This window comes from Perognathus longimembris, chromosome 3 (genome assembly GCF_023159225.1).
Source record: "Perognathus longimembris pacificus isolate PPM17 chromosome 3, ASM2315922v1, whole genome shotgun sequence".
NCBI classification, from domain to species: Eukaryota; Metazoa; Chordata; class Mammalia; order Rodentia; family Heteromyidae; genus Perognathus; species Perognathus longimembris.
This window is the reverse complement of record NC_063163.1, coordinates 24524246-24549935: the sequence shown is the minus strand read 5'-3', so window position 1 is coordinate 24549935 and position 25690 is coordinate 24524246. Positions and strand designations below refer to the sequence as shown.

The window sequence follows — 25690 nt, the reverse complement described above, 5'->3', positions numbered from 1 at the left end:
TGTAGAGTGAATGCCTAGCATGCACGAAACTCTGGGTTCGATTCCTCAGTACCACATAAACAGAAAAAGGTGGAAGTGGCACTGTGGCTCAGGTGGTAGAGCTCTAACCTTGGGCATAGGGAGGCTGTGGGACAGAGCCCAGGCCCTGAGTTCAAGGCCCAGGTCCAGCAAAAAAAAGAAAAATTATTCTAGCTTTGCTTTGCTTTCTTCCCTCCCTCCTTCCCTCCCTTAATTCCTTCCTTCTTTCCTTTCACTAGGGCCTAAGTATCTAGGTATGCACTCTTACCACTTAGCCATGTTCCTAGCCTTATTTTATTGTGTGTGTGTGCCAGTCCTGGGCCTTGAACTCAGAGCCAGGGCACTGTCCCTGAGCTTTTCTTGCTCAAGGCTAGCTAGCACTCTACCACTTGAGGTACAGTGCCACTCCATTTTTTTTTCTGTTTATGTATGTGGTACCAAGGAGTCAAACCCAGGGTTCCATGCATGCTAGGCAAGCACTCTGCCACTAAGCCACATTCCCAGCCCTGTTATTTTATTTTTGAGATAGCATTTGGCTAACTTTCCCTGGCTGGCATTGAAGTCACAGTCCTCCTGCCTCTGTCTCTGCAGTCATATACTGTGACACCCAGCTTGACTCAGCTTTTCTACTTTAGTCATCTGAGAGTGATAATCAGAGATTAGACATCACTTGCAACTTCAGGTTGCAGATAAGATTTGAAGAAGATAACAATTAATTCATGATCTTTTACAATGTGACATCTCTGAACAAGTCCCAAAGTGCTTACCTAAGATTACATAGTTTTTACTAAGCGTTATTTCTCTGGTGTGCCCCAGATGTTACTCAATGCAGCCCTCTGTGGACAAGAGGGCTTGTAAGCTACTAACAATAGCACTGCCCTCAACACTTTACATGCACTGTAGAGAGAATAGAATAGAAAAAATTTTGTGAAGATGCAGGAACTAGAATCTTCATTTTACAAACAAGGAATCTGAGATAAATAATGTTTAGTTTGCTTATGTTATAAACATTTTGTTAATAAAATTGGATATGCTTAGCTCTATGATATTTCAATAGTCAGGGCTATAAAAATTGGCCAAAGAAGGCTGAAAGCATGGATCAAGTGGTAGGGCACTTGCCTAGCGAACAGAAGGCCCCTGACTTTCATTCCCAATACCAAAGTGGAGGAGGAACTGAAAATTGACCAAAGATTTCTTAATCAAAATTGTAGTTTGGTCATATTCACCTTCCTCCCTCCCCCCCCCCCCCATTCAGCAGGTCCCCTTTCTCTTCACAGTCTTCTTTCTGCTTTCATATTTTTTCTTTAGATTCTGTATAGTAGAGAAACTATATAATATTTATTATCTTCTTGAGCCTCACTTATTATCATCTTAGTATTATGATCTCCAGTTCCACCCATTATTCTGCAAATAACATATATGATTTTATTCTTTTTTATGGCTAAAACTACACTGGGTATATTTTCCACATTTCTGTGTCCATTTATCTGTTGTTGGACTCACAGAATAATTTTATAACTTGGCTATTTTGAACAGTGCCCTTGTATTTCTCTATGAATTAGACATACTCCCAGCCACAGGACTTTTTTATTTATAGTTCTCACTGTTTAATCATCCACTCTGGAGGATAATACCATAGAGCCCTGTTTTCTCACATCCTGAAATGTCACTTGTTCGACCCCCTCCCAAGTATTCACTAGCCCCTTGTCTGCTTTATTTTTTCCCAATATTTTTTCACAGAGAAGTACATCCTACTAACATAAAATGTTTTAATTTACATTAGCTTTTTCCCTCCTAGAACGCCCTCGCCATGAGAGTAGAATTGTTATCTCTTGGTCAGTGCTGGGTTTCCATATAAGCACCCAATATGTAGTTGTTGAATTAATCAGTTCTAGTTTTAGGGACTGGGTGACTTTTGGTTTAGAAGAAAACCTACACAAAGGTTTCTAATGGATTTGATCAGGACTGAGCATGATATGGGTTAGATAATTTTCTATTAGGGCTCATTTTCACATCTCCAAAGTGAAAAAAAACCTGAACACCCAAGTATCTTAGTACATTTTATAGTACAAGAGAATAGGTAATTTATAATAAAGAGAACTTTATTGGCTAAGTGTTCTGTAGGTTGATAAGTTCAATATCAAGGTGCTAGCATCTTGCAAGGGCCTTTTCCCTATATCGTGGCAAAAGTTACAGGGCATGAGAGAGAGAGAGAGCAAAAGGACCTTCCATGTAGCAAAATGTAGGAGCATCAATCAATTCCACACAGGGAAGAGTATTCCTGTGGCCCAGTACTTGAAGGTCTCACCTCATAATGCTGTTACAACAGCAACTAAAACTTCAGTATGAGTTTCAAAAAGGACAGACATTCAAAGTATTTCAGCAATTATAATTTTTTAAATTAGGATAGAGGGCTGGGGATATGGCCTAGTGGCAAGAGAGCTTGCCTTCTATACATGAGGCCCTGGGTTCGATTCCCCAGCACCACATATACAGAAAACAGCCAGAAGTGGCGCTGTAGCTCAAGTGGCAGAGTGCCAGCCTTGAGCAAAAAGAAGCCAGGGACAGTGCACAGGCCCTGAGTCCAAGGCCCAGGACTGGCCAAAAAAAAAATTAGGATGGAAGTTTTTTATTTTATGTTTATTTTTTTGTTTGTTTATTTATTGGAAGTCCTGTGGCTTGGACTCAGGGCCTGATTGAGCACTGCCCCTGACTTCCTTTTGCTCAAGGCTAGACCTCTAACACTTGAGCCACACAATGCTACTTCCAGCTTTTTCTACTTATCTGGTGCTGAGGAATTGAACCCATGGCTTCATGCATGCTAGGCAAGCACTCTACCACTAAGCCACATTCCCAGCCTGAAGTTTTTTGTGTGTGGGTTGTTTTATTTTTGTTTGTTTGTTTCTTTTGTTGTTGGTTTTTGCCAGTCCTGGGGCTTGGACTCAGGGCCTGAGCACTGTCCCTGGTTTCTTTGTGCTCAAGGCTAGCACTCTGCCACTTGAGCCACAGCACCACTTCTGGCCGTTTTCTATATATGTGGTGCTGGGGAATCGAACCCTGGGCTTCATATATAGGAGGCAAGCACTCTTGCCACTAGGCCATATTCCCAACCCTTGTGTGTGTTTTTTTTAATCCTCTATTCCCTCAAAACATTTTGTAAACAAGATTTCCTGCCAGGAGTGGTAGCAAACACTACAAACATTATAAGCTGAGATGAAAAGATCTCAAGTTCAACCTGGTCAGTCAAGGCCCCATGGAGTTCCAAGCCAGCCTGAGATGTAGCATGAGACCCTGTCTCAAAAAAGTAAAAAGATTTCTACTTTGCTGATTTTGGTTTTATGTCCTGTTCATTCATTTTTCAATGACCTGTGTTAATTAAAGGTAAATACTAGTCATAATTAAATAAAATCGGCTATGAACAAAAGATGAACCATTTCAACTCCTGTTTTTAAGCTCAAGACATGGCTCAAGTCTAGGGTACCTGCCTCTAGCACAGTGAGACTCAGTTCGGACCCCAGTACTGCCAAAGAAGAAAAAATATAAATGAGTAGTTTTATGTTTTGTTCAGGAAGAAGAATCTGAAAGTACAGGAAATTCATTGAAACGCTTCCTTTATCAACACATTGCCTGTAACAGCCTGTTCTTATGCTTTTTTTTTTCTAACTGGAAAAATATTCACTTTTTTAAGAGAATATTCTTACTTGATAGTAGATGGTGAAGAGATTGCTCAGTTCTGCCTTCTGACAGCCATATTTCTGCCCTATTTATTCATAGTAAATTTCAAGTTTGCAGGCATTACTTGTACTTCCTCAGATTAAGACCTGCCCATCACATTGCCGATCTGAGTTGTTCCCATTAGATTTTCAAAGGTTCCTAGAGTTTCGGGATCAAATATTAGCTTTACAAAAATAAATTTAGAATCAGCTCACTTTATCTCCAAGTTTTTCAACTGATAATTCAACCAACTTCAGATCAAAAATTATTTTTTAAAAAAGGATTGAACCAGGACTGAATATGTACAGACATTTTCTTGTCATTATTTGCTAAACAATATAGTATATATTAAGTATTCTAAGTAATCACAAGGTGATGAATGGGTAGATCATCTGTAAATACTAAGCCATTTCATATGCAGGTCTTTGAGCATCCTTGGGTTTTGATGGCCTGAGGCATTTGAGTATTAGAAAGTGTTCTACAGATACTGAGGAGCTTCAGAGTTCTATGTTTTAAAACATTTGGCATGATACTAGCCAGTTGGATCTCCTAACATCTTTCTCTGTTTTACTACAATTATGTTAGGTTATGCAGTCAGTTTGGACTTGTAAAAATTGAGTTTCATGAACTTGAACTTCCTACAAATAGCTTCTGTCAGTTTTCATCTTTCTCTTTTGAGGAACATTTGAATTCCTGCTAATTGTTTCATAATTATATTTGTTACATTTTCTAATGCATTTATCATGTGGAAATGGATTATTTATTAGTTATATAGAAGTTATTGTTTTATCTGTGGCAGGAATACAAATACCAGAATTCATCTGGTACTTTATCAAACCAGTATAATTTTGAAAGAGCATGTCATACATTATGAGCCATAAAAGCAATGGTATAACATATTTTCTTTTAAGGCTACTTTTGATATGTACTTATTTGTGCCATGAGATGGTCATGCCATATAGATCTCATAATGTAAGAATTTCCCAAGGAAAAAGAGCCTGCAAAAGAAATCTTTGTGTTTTGTAGCCGCATAGCGTGATTCAGAGTAGAAACTGCAGGTGCAGAGCAAACTCTCGGTTCACATTCAAGCTCCATAGTGTGCCTCACTATATGGCCATAGGTTAATATGCTTAACTTGCTTATGTTTCTTCAGTCTTCTCATTTGTGACATGGAAATAATGATAAAGCATACAGCTTATGGGATTTTTGTGACGATTAAATGAGTTATTGTATGTGAAGTACCTAGAATAGTTCCTGATGTATGGTAAATACTCTCTTTACTATAAGTATTACTTTCAGTGGAAGAAGGCATTCAGACTTCACTTGAAAACTGTAGACTGGTAATATTAAAGGAGATATAAGACATACTGGTTTGGAACTGGATATAAGGTACAGTACCTGATAAAGAAAATGTCTTTATATCTGAGCACTGGTGGCTCATGCCTGTAATACTTGCTACTTAGGAGGCTGAGACCTGAGGTCATGGTTCAAAGCCAACTTAGGCAGAAAAGTCCCCATGAGACCCTTACCTCCAATTAACCACTCAAAAACTGGAAATGGAGCTGAGGCTCAAAGTGTTAGAGTCCTAGCCTTGAGCAAAAGAGCTCAGGGACAGTACCCAGGCCCTGAGTTCAAGCCTCACAAGTGACAATATACATACATGTATGTGTGTGTGTGTATATATATATATGTGTGTGTGTGTTTATAAGGAATCATAATCTGCAAACACCTATAAGAGGACTAATTGATAGAAATCTCAACATGTAGGTATTTCCCCTATGTATTTGGTTTCCTTTTTGTAAATTACCTTACCTGTTTGGCCTTCACAGTCTTTTTGCATGTTACATTTTTTTAAATGTTTCCCTCATTTTCTTCTCTCTTATTCCAGTGAAAATTGACTTCCTTTGTGGCTTTGGAATTTTGTTTTGTCTTGTTTGTTTATGCAAGTTTATAAATATTTAAAGGTGGATAGTTTTATACTTACAGTAACTGAAATGTATCTTTAAATTTTAGAAATCTCCGAGAAGCAAGGGATAATGCTGTGGCTGAAAAGGACCGAGCAGTAATGGCTGAAAAGGATGCTTTAGAAAAGCATGACCAGCTCCTAGACAGGTAAGGTTGCTGAAATGCAAATGTTAAACTCCTCACCCTTTGTTCCTATTTTTCTATTAGAAAATATATTTTACTGAAAGTGTAATTTTAAGGTCAATTAAAAGTATAGTTGTGTGGTGTGTGTGTGTGTGTGTGTGTGTGTGTGTGTGTGTTTGTGATGTACTAGCTTAGTCACTCTATAGACTTTCTTTATACCTCTTTCAGTCTAACATGTCTACCTTCCCTCAGGAAGCAACTCTGATTTGTATCCTGTTATCCAATGTTGTTCTTGAACTAAAATTAAATACAATCATGTTGTATGTAGTCATTTTTGTCTAGCTTCTTTTTTGATGCATTATTGTAAGTTTTCATCCATTTTCTTATTGACACTCATTAATGTTGAGTGGGACTATACCACTTATTTATCATGTATGCCTCTTGATAATCTTTGCAAGTGATTCAAGTTTCTAGCTGTTATACTTAAAGCTGCTGTGAGCATTCTTATACAAACTATCTGACAATGATCTTTCAGTAGAAATGTTCAGGTATAAACTGGCTAGCAATTCAGTTGGAATATTCTTATAAAGACTGAAGCATCAGATGGGTAGCTTAATAAGTTTGAAGTTCCTTTGATATTGATATTTTCTAACAACAGCTTAGAAAAAATGATATCTTGGTTAAGTTACCATGCAAAAGGAATGATGAATCCAAGCTAAATTGGAGGATATTTTTAAAGCTCTCTACCTTCACTTTTCCTGTGTTTTTTCAAAACAAGACTTTTTTTTAAAAAGAATTCTATGTGTGTAAATGTGTATATATACATTTATTTCATTGAAATTCTTTTAAGTATAAATTGTCTATATGTTTAGACTCTATAGTTTGACTGTTTTTTGTGGTTTAATTCTGGGGAATTAAACCCAAAAACCTCATGCATACTAGGCAAAAACTTTATTACTGAGCCATATTCCTAGACTTTTGAGTTTATATTTGGGGACTATAATACTTATATTTTTAGTGTATTGTGAAAAATTGTTTTATATTCAGAACTTGTACTTGATTCAAATATGTAACTCTGGTTTCCTTTGTATCAAAGTCAAAATAGAGAAATGAATCTTAATATTTACCTGGAATGTGATTTACCAGAATAACATTTAAGTAAAGCCTGTGACATATGCTTACTTACAGTTTTTTGGTTTTTTTCCCAGGCCTGGGGCTTGAACTCAGGCCCTAGGCTTTGTCCCTGAGCCTCTCTATGCTCAAGGCTAGTGCTCTGCCACTTGAACCACAGCCCCACTTCCAGCTTTTTCTGTTTATGTGGTACTGAGAAATTGAACCCAGGGCTTCATGCGTGTTAGGCAAGCACTCTATCACTAAGCCATATTCTCAGCCCCACTACACACAGTTTTACAGTTAGGTATAATTAGTATCATGTTTTATGCAAAAAATTTTTCTTTACCAATTACCTCATTTTATGATTAAATAATCCATGATGTTATAGAGAGACATGTAAGGAAGCAGAATATCATTTTCAAACATGCATGAAAAAGGCTTTTTATTCAATGACTTGAACTTGCTAAAGTTGCAATTTAAAATTAATTTATAATTGGTTTTCAATTATAGTTTATTTTGTTTTTAAAAATATATTTTAAGGGGCTGGGAATATGGCCTAGTGGCAAGAGTGCTTGCCTCCTACACATGAAGTTCTAGGTTGATTCCCCAGCACCACATATATGGAAAAAGGCCAGGAGGGGTGCTGTGGCTCAGGCGGCAGAGTGCTAGCCTTGAGCGGGAAGAAGCCAGGGAAGGTGCTCAGGCCCTGAGTCCAAGGCCCAGGACTGGCCCAAAAAAAAAAAATAAAATAAAATAAAATAAAAATATATATATATATATTTTTTAAGCCAGGCACTAGTGGCTCATATCTATAATCCTGGCTATTCAAAAAAAGTAAGATCTAAGGATCAGTCCCCACAACATCTCTGGTCGTGATAAGATTCTTGTCTCCATTTTTTATAACTAGAAGTCAAAGTATAAAGAAGAGGAAAATAGATGATTAGAATGATTTTTAATGTCTTATTTAGCTGATTTATTTTGTTTTTGCTCTCAGAAATTGGTTTTTATTTCCATATAGTTTTCCACATTTTTCTTAATAGCTTAACATATCAAAGTTTTATTATTTTAGTAATTCTGAGTTGACTATGATAGTGTCTTCACTTAGTTTCAAGCGAAAGATGAGAAAGCTAGAGTATTCAAAATGGTCTCCTTATGACTAGCCTAATAGCTTAGCTGAGGCTATTGGCCATGACCTTTATTTGTCTTCATTTTCTCTTTTCCACACGGCTCCTTTGGCCTTCTCACAACTTGATTGTCTGATAAAAAGTTGATAGAGCTGAATGTGGATTATGCACCTATAGGCCCAGTACTTGGGAAGGAGGCAGGAGAATTTCAATGTAGATGCTAGCCTAGGTGATATAGCAAGTTCAATGCCAGTCTGGGCAGCACACTGAGACACTATCTCAATAACTAATGATAGCTGGGTGCTGGTGGCTCCTACTTATTTATAATCCTAGCTACTCAGGAGGCTGAGATCTAAGAATTATGGTTCTAAGCCAGCCCAGGGAAGGAATGTCTATGAGACTCTTTTCTCTAATAAACTACTCAGAAAAAGCTGGAAGTAGAGCTGTACCTCATTAGTAGAACACTTGCCTTGAGCAAAAAGAAGCTGGGAGAAGCAGCGCCCAATCCCTGGTTCAAGCCCTAGGACCAGCACGCATGCACGCTCACACAAAACTAATAATAATAAAGTTAGCTTATTAAATTTCTATTCAGTACTTTAGGCCCAATAATATTTCAATGTGCTTTTATACTTTTCTCATATTTTCTGAATAATTTAAGCATATGTTGAATGCACTACTCACTTTTACCTCTTTACAGTGCATTTCTTTTTTTTCTTTTTTTTTTTTTTTTTTGCCAGTCCTGGGCCTTGGACTCAGGGCCTGATCACTGTCCCTAGCTTCCTTTTGCTCAAGCCTAGAACTCTACCACTTGAGCCACAGCACCACTTGTGGCCTTTTCTTTTTATGTGGTGCTGAGGAATCAAACCCAGGGCTTCATGCATGCTAGACAAGCACTCTACCACTAAGCCACATTCCCAGCCTTACAGTGCATTTCTTAAGAACAGAAATACACATTTATATAAATTCGTTACACTTTTCCTTAAAACCACATTGTAGTGATACTTTTACTGATTTTTGTCAGCTATCCCTTTATAGTAATAATTTTCAGTCCAGTCAAGGATCGTGCATTTCAGACCACATTATAGTGTTACCTTTACTGTCCCTATATGGCTATTATTTTTTCTGATACAGAATCCAGGACAGGCTCATATATTTTACTTGTCATGTCTCATCAGTCTTCTTTAATTTGGAAGTCTTGAATTTGGTCCTTCCCTTTTTTCTTCCTGTTTAATTTTTGTGTCTAGTTCTCTTTCTTTTAACTAGGTGGATATTTTCTTGTCAAGATATTCAATATAGTTACAATAATTATTGTAGAATACAGTTGACATCGTTTAAAACTCAAACTATTTCTTGTGCCTTATAAACTCCGATTTCTACCTGCATTACAGACATTTTTGTTTGGATGTTTTATTGGAACTTTTAAGTCTATTTCTGAAGCATGCTCCCATGTTTACCCTTTGAAAACAAAAGTTTGAATTTAGTTCTATAAATTGTTCCACCATTTTTAAGCCAGTTTCATTTGAATCATCAGTATTAATCCTTTCTCCTTGCTTCTATATTTAATGCATCCTTCCTCTATGGTATCTCCAAAATCCTCTCCACTCCCATCGCCATCATACTGGCTCAGCTTCTTACTGTGTTATAACGGTACAATCACTCTTAATTGATCACTTCATTACTCCTCACTCAGGTAATCCTCTTGCCTAGACCTGTTCTTCCTTTCAGAGTTTTGCATTTTAATATCATGAAATACATTCAGTTGAACAAGACAACTGGTAATTTGCAACTTCATTTTTTTCTTTTTTTTTGGCCAGTCCTGGGCCTTGGACTCGGGGCCTGAGCACTGTCCCAGGCTTCCTTTTGCTCAAGGCTAGCACTCTGCCACTTGAGCCACAGCGCCACTTCTGGCCGTTTTCTGTATAGGTGGTGCTGGGGAATCGAACCCAGGGCCTCATGTATACGAGGCAAGCTCTCTTGCCACTAGGCCATATCCCCAGCCACAACAACTTCATTTTCTTCCTCTCACCTTTCTTTCTATTTATTTAGCCAACACATATTCATCATATGCCACATGTTATGCTATGGTAATGTGTACTAGGGATGTATTAGTAAAGAAGCTTGAGAAACTCCTTCTGAGAGTTGATTGATGGAGACAGAAAGTTCACAAATATATAACTATTACATATTTTGGAGGTTGAGGTGGGGGTTGTATAAGGACAAATATGAAGCAAAGGGCTGGGAATGTGGCCTAGTGGCAAAGAGTGCTTGCCTCCTATACATGAAGCCCTGGGTTTCATTCCCCAGCACTGCATATATACAAAAGGGCCAGAAGTGGCGCTGTGGCTCAAGTGGCAGAGTGCTAGCCTTGAGCAAAAAGAAGCCAGGGAACAGTGTTCAGGCCCTGAGTTCAAGCCCCAGGACTGGCAAAAAAAAAAAAATGAAACAAAGCATAATCACCATGATGGTATAGTCAAGAAAGGCCTCTCTGACATTTAAGCTAAAGCCATGTCATGTTAAGTCTAATCTCTAAATATATCTAAATAATTTCTTTTCTCTTAATTCAAGTTGCCACTGATTAGTAAAGCCTTCATATTCTCTTAGCTAAGCTATGATAATAGTTTCAATACTACACCCCACCCCTTTTACTTTAGTCCCTTCTGTTCTTATCATATAAGGGTAATTAAGAACTCTGGTTCTGTCATTCAGTGGAATAGCATACAGACTGTACTACTTAGCATTCAGTATTTTTCATAGTACTAAGTACTTTTTTTTTGGCCAGTCCTGGGGTTTGGACTCTGGGCCTGAGCACTGTCCCTGGCTTCTTTTTGCTCAAAGCTAGCACTCTGCCACTTGAGCCACAGCGCCAGTTCTGACCGTTTTCTGTATATATGGTGCTGGGGAATCAAACCCAGGGCCTCATGTGTACGAGGCAAGCTCTCTTGCCACTAGGCCATATCCCCAGCCCTAGTAGTTGAATATTTTTGATTGATTTTTAATTAATTAGATCAAATTCATTAGATGTGGATATCCCATTGAGCCAGTACAGGTATAATAAAGATAACTTTTTCCCAAAATTTCACACCTTAAACCTTTTTTAATGAAGTAAAATAGCTTATTCTGTCACCCTAGTTTGGGATTCACTCTCCCAGTCATCAGAAGGTAACAAGAAAGTAACTCTGCAAGTTAGTTGGGTTTTTATAAAATCATAGGCTAGCAAACTGATTGGTGACTTGCAAAAGATTTTTTTCTTTTGTAAGTCCTGACATGCTAAATACAGCTAATGGAGGACTTCTAGAAGTTAGTTTTTTGTGTGTGCTATTCCTACCTTGAACTCTCAGGACCTGGGTGCTGTCCCAGACCTTTTGTTCTCAAGGCTACTACTCTACCACTTGAGCTACAGTTCTACTTCTAGTTTTTTGGTGCTTGATTGTAGATGAGTCTCACAGATGTTCCTGCACAGGCTGGCTTTGAACTATGATCCTCAGGTCTCAGCCTCCTAAATAGTTAGGATTATAAGACAGCCACCAGCACCTGCCTTGAAATGAAAATTTTGTTACGGTATTTTTATGACATTCTCACTATGCACAGAATATATAGACAAAAACAAATCTTAATGAGAAAGGATGTGATTTGGAGGATCAGGGTTTGAGGACAGCCCAGGCAGACATGGTCAAGAAACTTGTATCTCCAAAATAAGCAGCAAAAAGCTTGCCTGGAGGTGTGGCTCAAGTGGTAAAATACCAGCAGAGAGCAAGGAAGCCTAGTGTATTTGAGAAAAAGGGAAAAAGGAAGGAAAGGAGAAGAAGGGAAGGGGAAAAAATAAAGGAGTGAAAAGAAGAAGAAATACTAATCACAATATAATCAAAATGTCAAAATGAAGTATATATAAATACTGTACAAAAGGAAGATAACTCCAAATGTGCACCGTTCCATACCCCACCACAGCTTTCTCCCACATTATTCGGGGAGCAGAGTTGAAGCCTGGCTTGAGCTGCCATCATTTCAAAGTAACCCAGAGGTAACCCAGAGAAGGGTTACCAGAGAAGACTTAAGAAAAACAAGAGGAAAGAGAAAGGGTTGATAGCAGCAGGAGTATTATAAAAGCTGAGGATGAGGGCTGGGAATGTGGCTTAGCAGTAGGATGCTTGCCTAGCATGCATGAAGCCGAGTTCGATTGCTCACCACAACATAAACAGAAATAGCCAGAAGTGGCTCTGTGTCTCAAGAGGTAGAGTGCTAACCTTGAGCAAAAAAAAAAAAAAAAGCTGAGGATGACCTGATACAGATAATGAAACAGCTTTTGGGGCTAGAGAATGAATGGATTATAAACCAGAAGAAAAAGGACAATTAAAACGCTAAGAAATTTTTCATAGATTTACATTTAATAAATATACCCATGTCCCAAAAAAAGATGTAGAAAAAAATAGAATGCCAACAAACTAAATCAACTCTTAAAAACTAAAGTTAAAAGTACGATATTTTCCACAATTATTTTAAAATATGATATTTACTGAAAGGAAAGTCCAGAGAATTACCACAGATGAAGTGTGAGTGTATTTCTCCCACTTGTAAATGAGCTCTTATTTCCTACAGTGAATATTCTGGTCCACAATGAGTCATTTTCAACATGTTTCAATTTAACTCCTAATACATTTTTAAACTTGGCAGGCATATTTGGTTGAACATTACTTCCAGTTTTAGAGACTGCTTCTAAATTATGCTTCAGTCTTGCAGTCATGATGAGAAGTTCTTTCAGTAAGCAGGAAGCAGGATTGATTGGAAATATATGTTTTAGAGAAGCAAAAAAAGTCATCGTTCTGAAATTTTGTTATTACCTAAATTCTCTTGGTATCTGAAAAAGTAGTGGTGAGTCTTTTTTTTTTTAATGAAAGAACATATTTAAAAAAAGAAAAAGTATAATCTATCCTGGATAATAATAAAGCTAGTTTTGTACTAAATTGTGTTGTGCCTAACAGTTTAAATGTCCTAGGTATAATTTGTATACTATTCCTATAGTACTTAATTTTCATTCATGCTTTATTTTGGTTATAAAACAGAGGGCCAGAGCTGTAGCAGAGAGCCTGCCTAGCAAGCTTGAGGCCCTGAGTTTAAACCCTAATACTGCAAAAAAGGAAGAAAAAAAATGTTTTTTTGGCTATAGGGCTAGCTTAAGTGATTAAAAATGCCTGCTTCACAAGCTGTAGGCTCTAAATTCCATCCCACTAACACATACACACACACACACACACACACACACACACACACACACACAGAGAAAGAGAGAGAGAGAGAGAGAGAGAAACGAGCGGAAGGGAGAGGGGAGAACATAAAGCCTAAAATAGACATTAGCTTTTACATGTACATAAAAAACTAATGTCTATATTGAGAATTTTTCATATTTCCAACTCTCAGGACATTTTCACTAATCCCTATTTAAAAATGTGAATACTATGAATTTTCTGGCATATTTCATTTGGGTATCTGTTACTTTTTTTCCTCTAAATAGTTTTTCTTTAATTCTCATTTTGATGGGTTTTGTTATTTTTTTGTATTCAGTTTTTTACTAAATAACACCTTAAAAGTTTACACAAGGGCTGGGAATGTGGCTTAGTGGTAGAGTGCTTGTCTAGCATGCAAGAAGCCCTGGGTTTGATTCCTCAGTACCACATAAACAGAAAAAGCTAGAAGTGGCCTTGTGGCTCATGTGGTAGAGTGCTAGCCTTGAGCAAAAGAGGCTCAGGGACAGTGCCCAGGCTCTGAGTTCAAGCCCCACAGGCAAAAAAAGAAAAAAGAAAAAAAAAAAACGTTTACACCAGTTTACAGTTGAAATAAGCTTGAATTGTTGAAAACATACCACTCATTTTGAAAGTTATGAAACAAGACTGAAGAGATCATATGACTTGTCTTCATTTGTATGTTATTAGAAGCAGAGATGGAATGACATCTGCTCTCTTTTGTTTCCATCCAGCTGTTCATTCTGCCACTATATCATTATGTCACTAAACTGTAGAGAAAGCTTAATATGCGTGATGTCAAACAACATCAATAGATTCACTGTTGCTCTCAACTATGCACATTAAAAACAAAAAAAATCCAAAATTATACTGTACTGATTCTCCATAGTTATAATAACAAATTACCACAAACTTGGTCACTTTTAAAAACATATTTTTTATATAGAAATGTTTTCATTTATTATTACTGCCTGAAACAGCAATAGCTGTTGATAGGTTACAGTTGTTGTTGTTTTTTTATTAATTGGACATAAATTTTTTTACAAGGTGTTGTGCAAAGAGGGTGCAGTTACATAGTAGGGCAGTGTGTACTTTTCTTGTGACATATTTTTAAATAACAAAACAAAAACACAAATAACAACAAAAATATATTTTCTCATATCTATAATGGCCAGTTATCTGAAACCAAGGTGTTGGCACAACTTTACTCCCTCCAAAGATGGTAAAGACAATCCTTTCTACCACTTCCAGCTCTGGCAGCTTCAGATGATCCTTGTCTTTCTTTCTTGTTTGGGCCAGACTCTGTCTTTTCTTCACATGGCCTTCTCTGTGCTTCTCTTGTGTTATCGCATTTTTTTTTAACCTACTCAGCTAATGTAGGATAGGACCAGACCCATATTTTAGGATGCTTAACTTAGTCACATCTGCAAGAACCTTCATTCCTAATAAGGCAGTACCACATAGCCTGGAATCCAGACTTGGTTAGATCCTTTTGGAGGCCACAATTTAATTCCTCACATGTACCTTTTCACTGGCATGAGCTATGTTTATTCGGGGCCTTCTATAAATTATTCAACTAGAATGTCAGTTTCTTTTAGAAGTTATTAAAATTCTGCGATCTTTCTATGAATTATCTTTAAAACTCATTAATACACTATTTAGCAAATTGTTAGCTCTTGAATAAGGCAGTACTTTGGATATTGTAGATGCTGTACCATATGACTCATGGCATATATTTTTTGTGAGTTAAAGTCATCTTTATGGCTTTTAATAACATTATTCCATCATGACAGTCACATCAAACTAAAAGAAACAGAATTGGACATTTTTAACCTACAGTATAGAAATCTACTCTGAGGCAAACTTATATTTAGATCATTTCATTGCTGCAAGTTTTGCTTTACTGTATTTGAGAGTCACTACATAAAATTTTGAACATTTTAATAATATAATGACTATTTCATGGGTTTATTTTTTTATCCTCATAAACATTCTCCCTGATTTTTATAAATAAATGCCTACATATAATACATTATATTAGACCATTATTGATTTATATCATTCATTACAAATTGCCACTAGATTGGCAGTGACTCACACCTGTTATCTTAGCTACTCAAGAGGCTGATATTTGAGGATTGCAGTTTGAGGCCAGCCTGGGCAGGAAAGTCCATGAAACTTATCTCCAACTAAACACCAAATAGCCAGAAGTAGAGTTGTGGCTCAAGTGGTAGAGCACCATTCTTTTTTTTTTTTTTTTTGCGTTTTATTTTTTATTCTTTTTCTCAAATTTTTATTATCAAACTGACGTACAGAGAGGTTACAGTATCATACGTTGGGCATTGGATACATTTCTTGTACTGTTTGTTGCCTTGTCCCTCATGCCCCCTTCCCTCCCCCCCTTTCCTTCCCCCCCCCAGGTGTTCAGTTCACTTACACCAAACAGTTTTGCAAGTATTGCTTTTGTAGTTATTTCTCTTTTTTTACCCTGTGTCTCTCGAATTTGGTATTCCCTTTGAATTTCCTACTTCCAATACCAGTAAACACGGTTTCCAATATACTCAGATAAGATTACAGAGATAGTGTAGGTACAAACATAGGAAGGTGATACAAAACATCATCAATAATAGAAACTACACATACACATAGGACGTTGAAAGTAGTTACAACTGTGATATATCACTTGTTTCCATAACATGGAGTTCATTTCACTTAGCATCATCTTATGTGTTTCTAAAGGTATAGCTATTGGGCCTTGTGATGCTCTGCTATGGCTTGCCTAAACCTGTACTAATTATTCCCAATAAGGGAGGCCATAGAGTCCATGTTTCTTTGGGTCTGGCTCACTTAGTATAACTTTTTCCAAGTCCTTCCATTTCCTTACAAATGGAACAATGTCATTCTTTCTGATAGAGGCATAAAATTCCATTTTGTAAATGTACCACATTTTCCTGATCCATTCATCTATGGAGGGGCATCTGGGTTGGTTCCAGCTTCTCGCTATGACAAATTGTGCTGCGATGAACATTGTTGTGCTGGTGGCATTACTGTGATTTTGTTTGTGGGCTTTTGGATAGATACCCAACAGTGGGGCTGCTGGGTCATAGGGGAGTTCTATATTTAGCCTTCTGAGGAATCTCCATACTGCTTGCCAGAGTGGCTGAACCAGTTTACATTCCCACCAACAATGAAGTAGGGTTCCCTTTTGGCCACATCCCCTCCAACAATTGTTATTATTAGTTTTCTTGATATATGACATTCTTGCTGGGGTGAGATGGAATCTCAATGTTGTTTTGATTTGCATTTCCTTTATGGCCAGTGATGTAGAGCATTTTTTCATATGTCTGTTGGCCATTCTCATTTCCTCATCAGAGAAGTTTCTTTGTAAGTCTTTAGCCCACTTGATGAGGGGGCTATTGGTTCTTTGCAGTTTTGTTTTGGAAGAAGGTAATTTTTTTAGTTCTGCATATATTTTAGAGATGAGGCCTTTGTCTGTTGAATGTCCGGTAAAGATCTTCTCCCAGTCTGTGGGCTTTCTGTTTATCTTGAGAGCTATGTCCTTTGCCGTAGAGCACCATTCTTGAGCAAAAATTTCAGGAACAGTTTCAGGCCCTGAGATCCCCAGTACTGGCACAATAAAAAGGGAGAATATATATTATATAATATAATATGCTATATATAATAATATAAGTATATAATATATATTATACATCTATATATACAGAACTAATCTATTTTATAATTTTATATTCCACAAATGTATTATATTAAATAAATTATATAATTTTAGGTTCTCGATAAATATTAGGTATTACTGTTATTCCCATCCATTCAGTTAAGTTTTTTGTTGACTTTGGGGTGGTTTGTGTGTGTGTACGTGTGTGAGCTACGCTGATGATTGAACTCAGGGCCGGAGCACTGACTGTAAGCTTTTTTGCTCAAGGCTAGTGCTCTACCATTTGAGCCATAGCTCCACATCTGGCTTATTGGTGATTAGCTGGAGATAAGAGTCTCATAGACTTCTCTGCTCAAAGCAGCTTCCAGCTACAATCCTCAGATCTCAGCCTCCTGAGTAGCTAGGATTACAGATGTGAGCTACCAGCATGCTAGCCTTTGTTTGCAGTTGAGTTTTAAGGTAAGATATCTGCATTCACTTTTCATTATCATACAGGGACAGAAGCTTCTGACTAGTTCTGGGAAAGCCATTTCATACATATGGGTAACCTTCATTGTACAAAACTGGCTAAAGAAAAAGGTTTCTTTCCTCTGTTTAATCTGTATATTCTAATTGTTAGTAGTTCATACTACGGAACTTCTTCTTGAGTCTGTGTTTTAAAAAAGTTTTTGTTTGTTTTTTGTGGAGTTTGTTGTTGTTGTTTGCCAGTCCTTTGGCTTGGACTCAGGGCCTGAGCATTATCTCTGGTTTCTTTTTTTTTTTTTTTTTTTTGGCCAGTCCTGGGCCTTGGACTCAGGGCCTGAGCACCATCCCTGGCTTCTTCCCACTCAAGGCTAGCACTCTGCCACCTGAGCCACAGCACCCCTTCTGGCCATCTTCCATATATGTGGTGCTGGGGAATCGAACTGAGAGCTTCATGTGTAGGAGGCAAGCACTCTTGCCACTAGGCCATATTCCCAGCCCTATCTCTGGCTTCTTTTTGCTCAAGGCTAGCACTCTACCTCCTGAGCCACAGCGCCACTTCCTGCTTTTTCTGTTTACATGGTGCTGAGGAATCAAACCCAGGGCTTCCTGCATGGTAGGCAAGCACTCTACTGCTAAGCCACATTCCCAGCCCCCACACTATGTATTTTTTTAAGAGTGCAGATAAATAATTTATTAAAAAAAATAGACACACTTTGTATATTTAATATACCTTTGAGAATAGATTGGAGTGGGATTATAAAAAACATATACATGGGGAATGGCCAATTACGTATGTATTTTTAAATTTGCATTAAGAAAACTTCAAAGCAATGTGGTTTTCATCTTACAAACATTTTGTTTATATTATTCATAAAAATAGAAAATGATTCATGCATCTTGAAACAGTAAGGCTCACTAAGTGGCATTCAAATATGTATTCAGACGTTTTCATTCACTGGCACTACAAATATGGATTTCTATTAGCTAGATTATTCACAGATTCTCTTTGTGTAATGATGCTTACCATGTCTAAAAATAAATAAATCACTAAGACCTATAATGCTCCCTGCTACAGGCAAGGATGCACACGGATCATTCTGATCAGACAGGCTGGTCATATAGAAACTCATACCTGTAAATCACAGTAAAATGTTAGCTTTGAAATCATTCATAGAGATCACTTAAAGGAAAACATGTTCTGTATGTTGGTGCCACAAAATATGTTTATTATAATTTTTCGTATTTGGTGGCTGGTTAAACTGTGCATTTGATCTACAAGTAAGTAAACAAGTATTTAAAAGAAGGATGTATGTTGTAAGTTTCAGTCACTTATATAATGTAAAGGTAAAATTCTTTGAGCTCCCTAAGATAGCACTTTACAAGACATAAATTCAATCAGAAAAAACAGTGAGTTCTAAAATTAAATGGAATTGAATGCTTTTAAAGAATAAGAAATTTTCAGCTAATTTTCCATATTGCTGTCTGTTCTGTGCTTCGACTTAGTATCAGGTTTAGCCATAATACCAATAGAATTGTAGACATCTGTTTCTCCACCATCACTATCTGTAGCCCACTTAAATATTAAGCATTCTGTTTATAAGAAGTTTGTTAGTTCAGATTGACTTTCTGATTTATTTTCTTCTTTTTTTTGTTTTGTTTTGTTTTTTGTTCAGTCATAGGACTTGAACTCTGGTCCTGGGTGCTTTCCCTGAGCCTCTTTATGATCAAGGCTAGAGTTCTACCACTTTCAGCCACAGTTCTACTTCCAATTTTCTGGTGGTTAATTGGAGATAAGAGTCTCATGGACTTTCATGCTTGGGCTGGCTTCAAACCAGGATCCTCAGATCTCAGCCTCCTGAGTAGGTAGGATTACAGGCATGATTCACCAGTGCCAGCCACCTTTCTGCATTTTTTTGGTTTGTTTTGTTTTTTGCCAGTCCTGGGGCTTGAACTCAGGGCCTGAGCACTGTCCCTGGCTTTTTTTTGCTCAAGGCTAGCACTTTACCACTTGAACCACAGCGCCACTTCCAGCTTTTTCTATATATGTAGTGCTGAGGAATCGAATTCAGGGCTTCATGTATACGAGGCAAGCACTTTACCACTAGGCCGTATTCCCAGCCCCACCTTTCTGCATTCTTATGTACCAGTTTTCATTCCACAAATTTAAGACAGTACTACATTTATGAATTAAAAATCATACTGACATATAACTGAAGTTTATAGATTCTTAATCATATATGCTTGTTTAAAGACAGAAAGCTTCATAGTAGTATTGAAAGCATCCTACTTTTATAAGCATTCAATAAAAGAATCACCATAGTAGTTTTTAGCCCTCATTTGTTTAGAATTACAAAACTGTTATAAATTGTGACTTATCTTGATCCTTTTTCTTTTTTTGGATTTATAAAAAAAAAAACTTAGAAATTTTTTTTTGGCCAGTCCTGGGGCTTGAACTCAGGGCCCAAGCACTGTCCATGAGCTTCTTCTATTCAAGGCTAGCACTCTACCATTTGAACCATAGTGCCACTTTCAGCTCTTGCTGTTGATGTGGTACTGAGGAATTGAACCCAGAGCTTCATGCATGCTAGGCAAGCACTCTACCACTAAGCCACCTTCCCCGCCCAAAAAGGAATTTTTAATTGCCAAAACCATACATCGTGCCTACTGTTCCTCAGTAAGTTATAAATTTGTTTCCAAGTAATTGTACATTAAGTAGAATTCCACATAGATAAGCTGACTTTCCATTACCTTTTTTTATTTTTTTTGGCCAGTCCTGGGGCTTGGACTCAGGGCCTGAGCACTGTCCCTGGCTTCTTTTTGCTCAAGGCTAGCACTCTGCCACTTGAGCCACAGCGCCACTTCTGGCCATTTTCTGTATATGTGGTGCTGGAGAATCGAACCCAGGGCCTCATGCATATGAGGCAGGCACTCTTGCCATTAGGCCATATCCCCAGCCCTCCATTACCATTTTTTAAACACTTCATTTCTTTTGTACTTTGTGTAGCTGTGATTGAACCCAGGACCTTTTACATACTAAGCAAGTATTCTTCCACTGAGCCATATTTCCAGCATCCTTACTGTTTGTAACAACATGATAGAAATTAATCACTGTGACTGCAACTCCCTCTTCCCTAGGAGAATTGATGGGTGATGAATCTAAGATTCCTTCCTGTCAATTCCACATGTTTAACAGAGCTTGCCTTGTTTCCTTTTATTTTAAATAAGAGCCAATATTATGAACTCTGCACATTACTGAGTACATCAAAAGAAAAAAGAGAAACATATATCTCCCCATGGTTTCAGAGGAGAATGTGGAGGAAAATATGTATATTATGCTCAGATTTCTGTTTGTTAGAGTATGGACCATGGAAAGAGCAATAAAGAGTGAAAATCTCTAAGCTTTGTCTGTGGTGGACTAATTCAATGTCCATTGAACCCTTGTACACAGTACACCACCACAGAGAATTTTTAATTTTTGATGTAATTTCCATTGCCCAGAGCTGAAATATAATAGGTGTACCTACATATTTCTGTTTTAAAGTAAAATGGTGCACATATGTTTACAAGCCTATAGTGAGTGGTTTGTGACTGCCTTTACCTATTCAAAGGAGGTATCCAGGATGGCTTTTCAAAGTATGACTTGGACATGCAGGCTGAAATTTCACAAACCTAGTGAAAAGCCTGGCATTGGTGGCTTATACCTGTAATCCTAGCCACTTAGGAGGCTGAGCTCTAAGGATCATGGTTCAAAGCCAGCCCAAGCAGAAAAAGTCTGTGAGTCTTTTATCTCAAATTAACCACCAGAAAATTAGAAGTGGCACTGTGGCTCAAAGTGGTAGAGCCCTAGCCTTGAACTAAATATAGCAGGGACAGTGCCCAGACCCCAAGTTCCAGCTTTACCACTGACAAAAAAAACACCTAGTGAACTTGAATAGGATGGGACAAAGTTAAAAGATCGTACATAAGCAAGAAGTAAATCACTAAACTAATTCAAAATATATGAGTAAGTAAATGGCAATGTGTGTGTGTATTCCTTATATTGCAACATTTGCTTAGATCTTGGTTTTGCTCTTCTGGTAACCTTTAATTCAGTACATTTAGACCATTCATGTTCAAGGTAGTTATTAATATAGTTGGATTCATATCCAGCTTATTTGTTTTTTTATATGCTGTCCTTATTTTTCTTTTGTGGGGTTTTGGTGGTGGTTTTTCTGGTACTGGGATTGAAGGCCTCATCTCATGCAACCTATGCATATGCTCTACCATTGATATATACCTTAGTTTCTCGTGCATGGTTTTTGTTGTTGTTTTGTTAAATATTTTTATTATTTTTATAAAGGTTATGTACAGTCTCCTGTGGTTTTAATTGGCCTTTAGTTGTCATTGTTGTTGCTTACTTTTTCTTCATAACAAGTCTTATTTTATTTGGAGGAATTTGGTTTCTGGAAGAGGGGAATTAGAGGTTTTTTTTTTAAGAAGAAATGGTTGCAGTTCTAGTGTTTGAACTTAGGACCTTGTACTTGCTAGTCTGTGTCCTACTTGAACGACATCCCCAGCCCACAAGTTAATTTATTCTATTTATTTATTTATTTATTTATTTTTGATGTGGGGCTTGAACTCAAGGTATAGAAGCTGTTCCTGAGCTCTTTTACCTAATGGCTAGCTCTCTACCACTTTGAGCCACAGCGCCCCTTTTGAGTGGTTAATTGAAGATAAGTGTTTCTTTTCTGTTCTGGCTGGCTTTGAACAATGATCCTCAGATTTCAGCTTCCTGAGTAGCTAAGATTATAGACATAAGCCACCAGTGCCCAGCTAAATTAATATTTTTTAAGTATGTAGACAATAAACAAGCTAAACCTTTGAAAAGCTCTTAATTTCAGTCCTAGAATTATTCACTAAGTTCTAGTCTCGAAACATTCTCAGCTCAGTAACCATCTTCATTAGATTCTATTGTGTCTCTTCTGCTGAGTTTTTATTGTTTTCTTTTCTGTTTGTTGGCTCTCCCCTCCCCACCCCCTGTAGGACAACCTCAGGCCTTGGGCACTGTCCCTGAGGTCTTTTGATCTAGGCTAGCACTCTACCACTTGGAGCCACTTCCAGTTTTTCAGTGGTTAATTGGAGATAAGAGACTTATGGGAACTTTTCTGCCTGGGCTGGCTTCCAACCATGATCCTTAGATTTCAGATTCCTGAGTAGCTAGAATTATAAGGCGTGAGCTACTGACACCCAGCTTTGTTGGCTTACTTTTTAAGGATTCCTATTAAACTCTGTTTTGATACCATCCCACTTAGTTGTCCATATATTGCCATCTGGATAAGGTAAGTGCTTCCTTAGTTTTTCAAGGGGTGTTACAAATAGCATTTTCTCTTCCTTGCATACTAGTTGTACTTCTCTTACTACTTTTTTTAGTGATTTTCATAGAACTTGTAATGTACAACTCATCCCAATCCACATTAAAATAACACTTGATTCTTTTACAGGCAGTAAATATTTTGTTAAATCAAAGCAATACTACTTTCTCCTGTTCGCAATATCATCACCATCATTCATTTCACTTACACAGAAGCATATGCAACCAGCATCATGTCAGTTCAGAGTCTTAGTAAAGACCTCTACTGCTCAGCACTGGCTTTTCACAACAGGCATCTCAAAACCCATATGAGTCATGGTTATAGTAATACAGAATAGGAAGCAATGCAGTTGTTAACTCTCCAACTCTTTCACTGTCCTAAAGAGAAAACAGCACCTCCTTATGGAGGAAATGAGTTAGGGACAAAGTGAATCCCAAGAAATGTTTAAGAAGAAAAGGCATTTATCAAAATGATGAGCTGTAGGCAATGAAATTGTTTTTTTTTTCCCCATATGTTTTTAGTTTAGTATACTAAGTACTTTATTCACTTTTATTCTGAAGTCGTTTATACTCATAAATAGATATGTCTACTTTTCTGTGACTTCATAAGCTTTCTTGTTTCATGAACAGCTATAGCAAATAAAAATACAATCATAACATGTGTTGACTGAATGCCTAACTGACATAATATATTTAATATCTACTTGTTTGAAAGTCCCAAGGTAGTAGTTTACAGGAAAACTAATAAGTAGTTATTTAGTCCATTAAATCTAATGAGAGAAATTAAGAGATGAGTTTACCTAACAAAGTGATTTAGGTCTTCACATTATTATGGTATGTATACTTTTCTTCTTCACTTCTGTTTTGATGTCCTCATGATGGACTTTATTACATTATGTGGGTAGGCACTGCAGTGAGTCACACTGAGATTCCTAAAACTATGTGTAAATTTTGTGATAATTTTAACTCACTGCAGAATGTAGCTAGATCCTGTCATATCATAGTGCTTGCTCTCTTTTGCATTTCTGTTTTTCAGATGTTTTCAGAATGTTGTCATGTCTCCTTTTACCACTTTAACCATTACCCAAACTGTACAGTTTTAGAAACATTAATCTTTCTTGTAGCTCAACCATACCTAACCTATAATCACTTTGGTTTCTCTTTTCTTCTTTCCCTGTAATTTGTTTTCATCTTACACTGACACCTAAACCAGGAAATAATCAACTTCACTCACTGGTTTTGTCATTCTTCAGAAGATACTAGCCCTCATCAGAGTAGCTCTTGGTGCTTTGTTTTCTATCATACCTTGAACCTATTTTAGAAATTAAACTCTATAACAACTAAAACACTGATAGTTACATACAACTCCACTTAGTAAAGATTCATTATGAATTTATACTAGGTAATAATCTAAAAGCTAGGATTTCACAGATGGATTAGATGAGATTTTCATACTCAAGTAACTTGTGTTTTTATTTTACTAGCTAATGTTGTAAGGATTTTACTTGTTTATTAAGCTCATTTTAATCAACATGTTTTTCTAAGGAGCTTTTGAGGTTCCTTAGATTAAGATAGAATCATGCCATCTGAAATTTTCAGAAGTTTTCTATAAGTGGTTTCCATAGCCATCCCTGGCTAGATCAAGTTCAGGAGTCATCAATCCATTAGAAAGTTTTGTGGATGATCCAGTTCTTATGTAATTCTTTAGCCTATCTCAGAACACAAGTTTATATAAGTTAAGATTTATAGTGGTGCTGTGGCTCAAAGTAGTAAAAAGCTCAGGGACAGTGCCTAGGCCCTGAGTTTAAGCCCCGCAATTGACAGGAAAAAAAAGGGGGAGATACAATTTTGAGAAGAATGAGGGAAGAAGTAACAAGTTTAATAAGAAATGTACCACTTGAGCCACAGCACTGCTTCTGGCATTTTCTATATATGTGGTGCTGAGGAATTGAACCCAGGCCTTCATGTATGCGAGACAAGCGCTCTATCACTAGGCCATCTTCCCAGCCCAAGTTAATTAATTAATTTAAAAAAATTTATAAAGCTTGCTTGTTTCTAGAAAGTTGATTTAATTCAGTGACTTACATTCGCACACCTTTTACAGTACTGTATACATTAGCCATTGTAATTGATTTCTTCTCTTAAGCTATTTATTATGAAAAAATCAGATAAAATATAATTAGCCTCCATCCTGCCATTGTTAATACTTCACACTACCTTTATAAGACACCCTCTAAAAGTGCTTTTTCAAATTACTTTTAGAGTCACTTCATATATATTCTGATTTATTTCTTTAATGTAGCTGAGTACTCGGATACACATTGAAAGCATCAAATGTTTCACTCTCATTTTGTCTAAAGCATGCTTTGATTTTTTTTAAAGACAGCAATCAGTGTGCTGGTTTCATTAATTACTCTTGTGCTTACATACCCATGGAACCTATTTGTTGCTTTTATCAGAAGGGCAAAATTACTACGTTGTTTACCTTATTAATGACCTTACGTATTTTATTTGATCATGTTATGATAGATGCATTAAATTATTCCAATGCATGCTTGAAATTCTTGGAAATCCATAGCACAGTTGTTAACATACTCAGCATTTTTGACACATCAAAAAAAAAAAAAAAGAAAAAACTTTCCCACATTTGTTTAAGAATTAGCTTAGTAAGCCAAAAATGACAAATGTAGTATTACAGCTGAGAAGAAATTATCTAAATGGCAGAAACGTTTGAACACATACTCAAATTCTTTTTTTTCCCTTTATTGTCAAAGTGAAGTACAGAGGGGTTACAGTTTCATATGTAAGGCAGTGAGTACATTTCTCCGCCCCCCCCCACACACACACATACTCAAACTCTTAAATTCCTTTCTTATGCCCCGTTGTAATCACTGTGGCAGTACTAATA

The 25690-nt window shown here is 37.0% G+C and overlaps 1 protein-coding gene across 1 annotated transcript in view; it reads left to right on the top strand.

Annotated features, from left to right (window-relative positions):
• Positions 1-25690, top strand: part of Pibf1 (progesterone immunomodulatory binding factor 1) — a 137872-nt gene that overhangs the window by 39566 nt on the left and 72616 nt on the right. The window contains exon 10 of the mRNA XM_048341252.1: positions 5746-5844. Coding sequence (XP_048197209.1) covers positions 5746-5844 — 99 coding nt within the window. The remainder of the gene's footprint in view (positions 1-5745; positions 5845-25690) is intronic.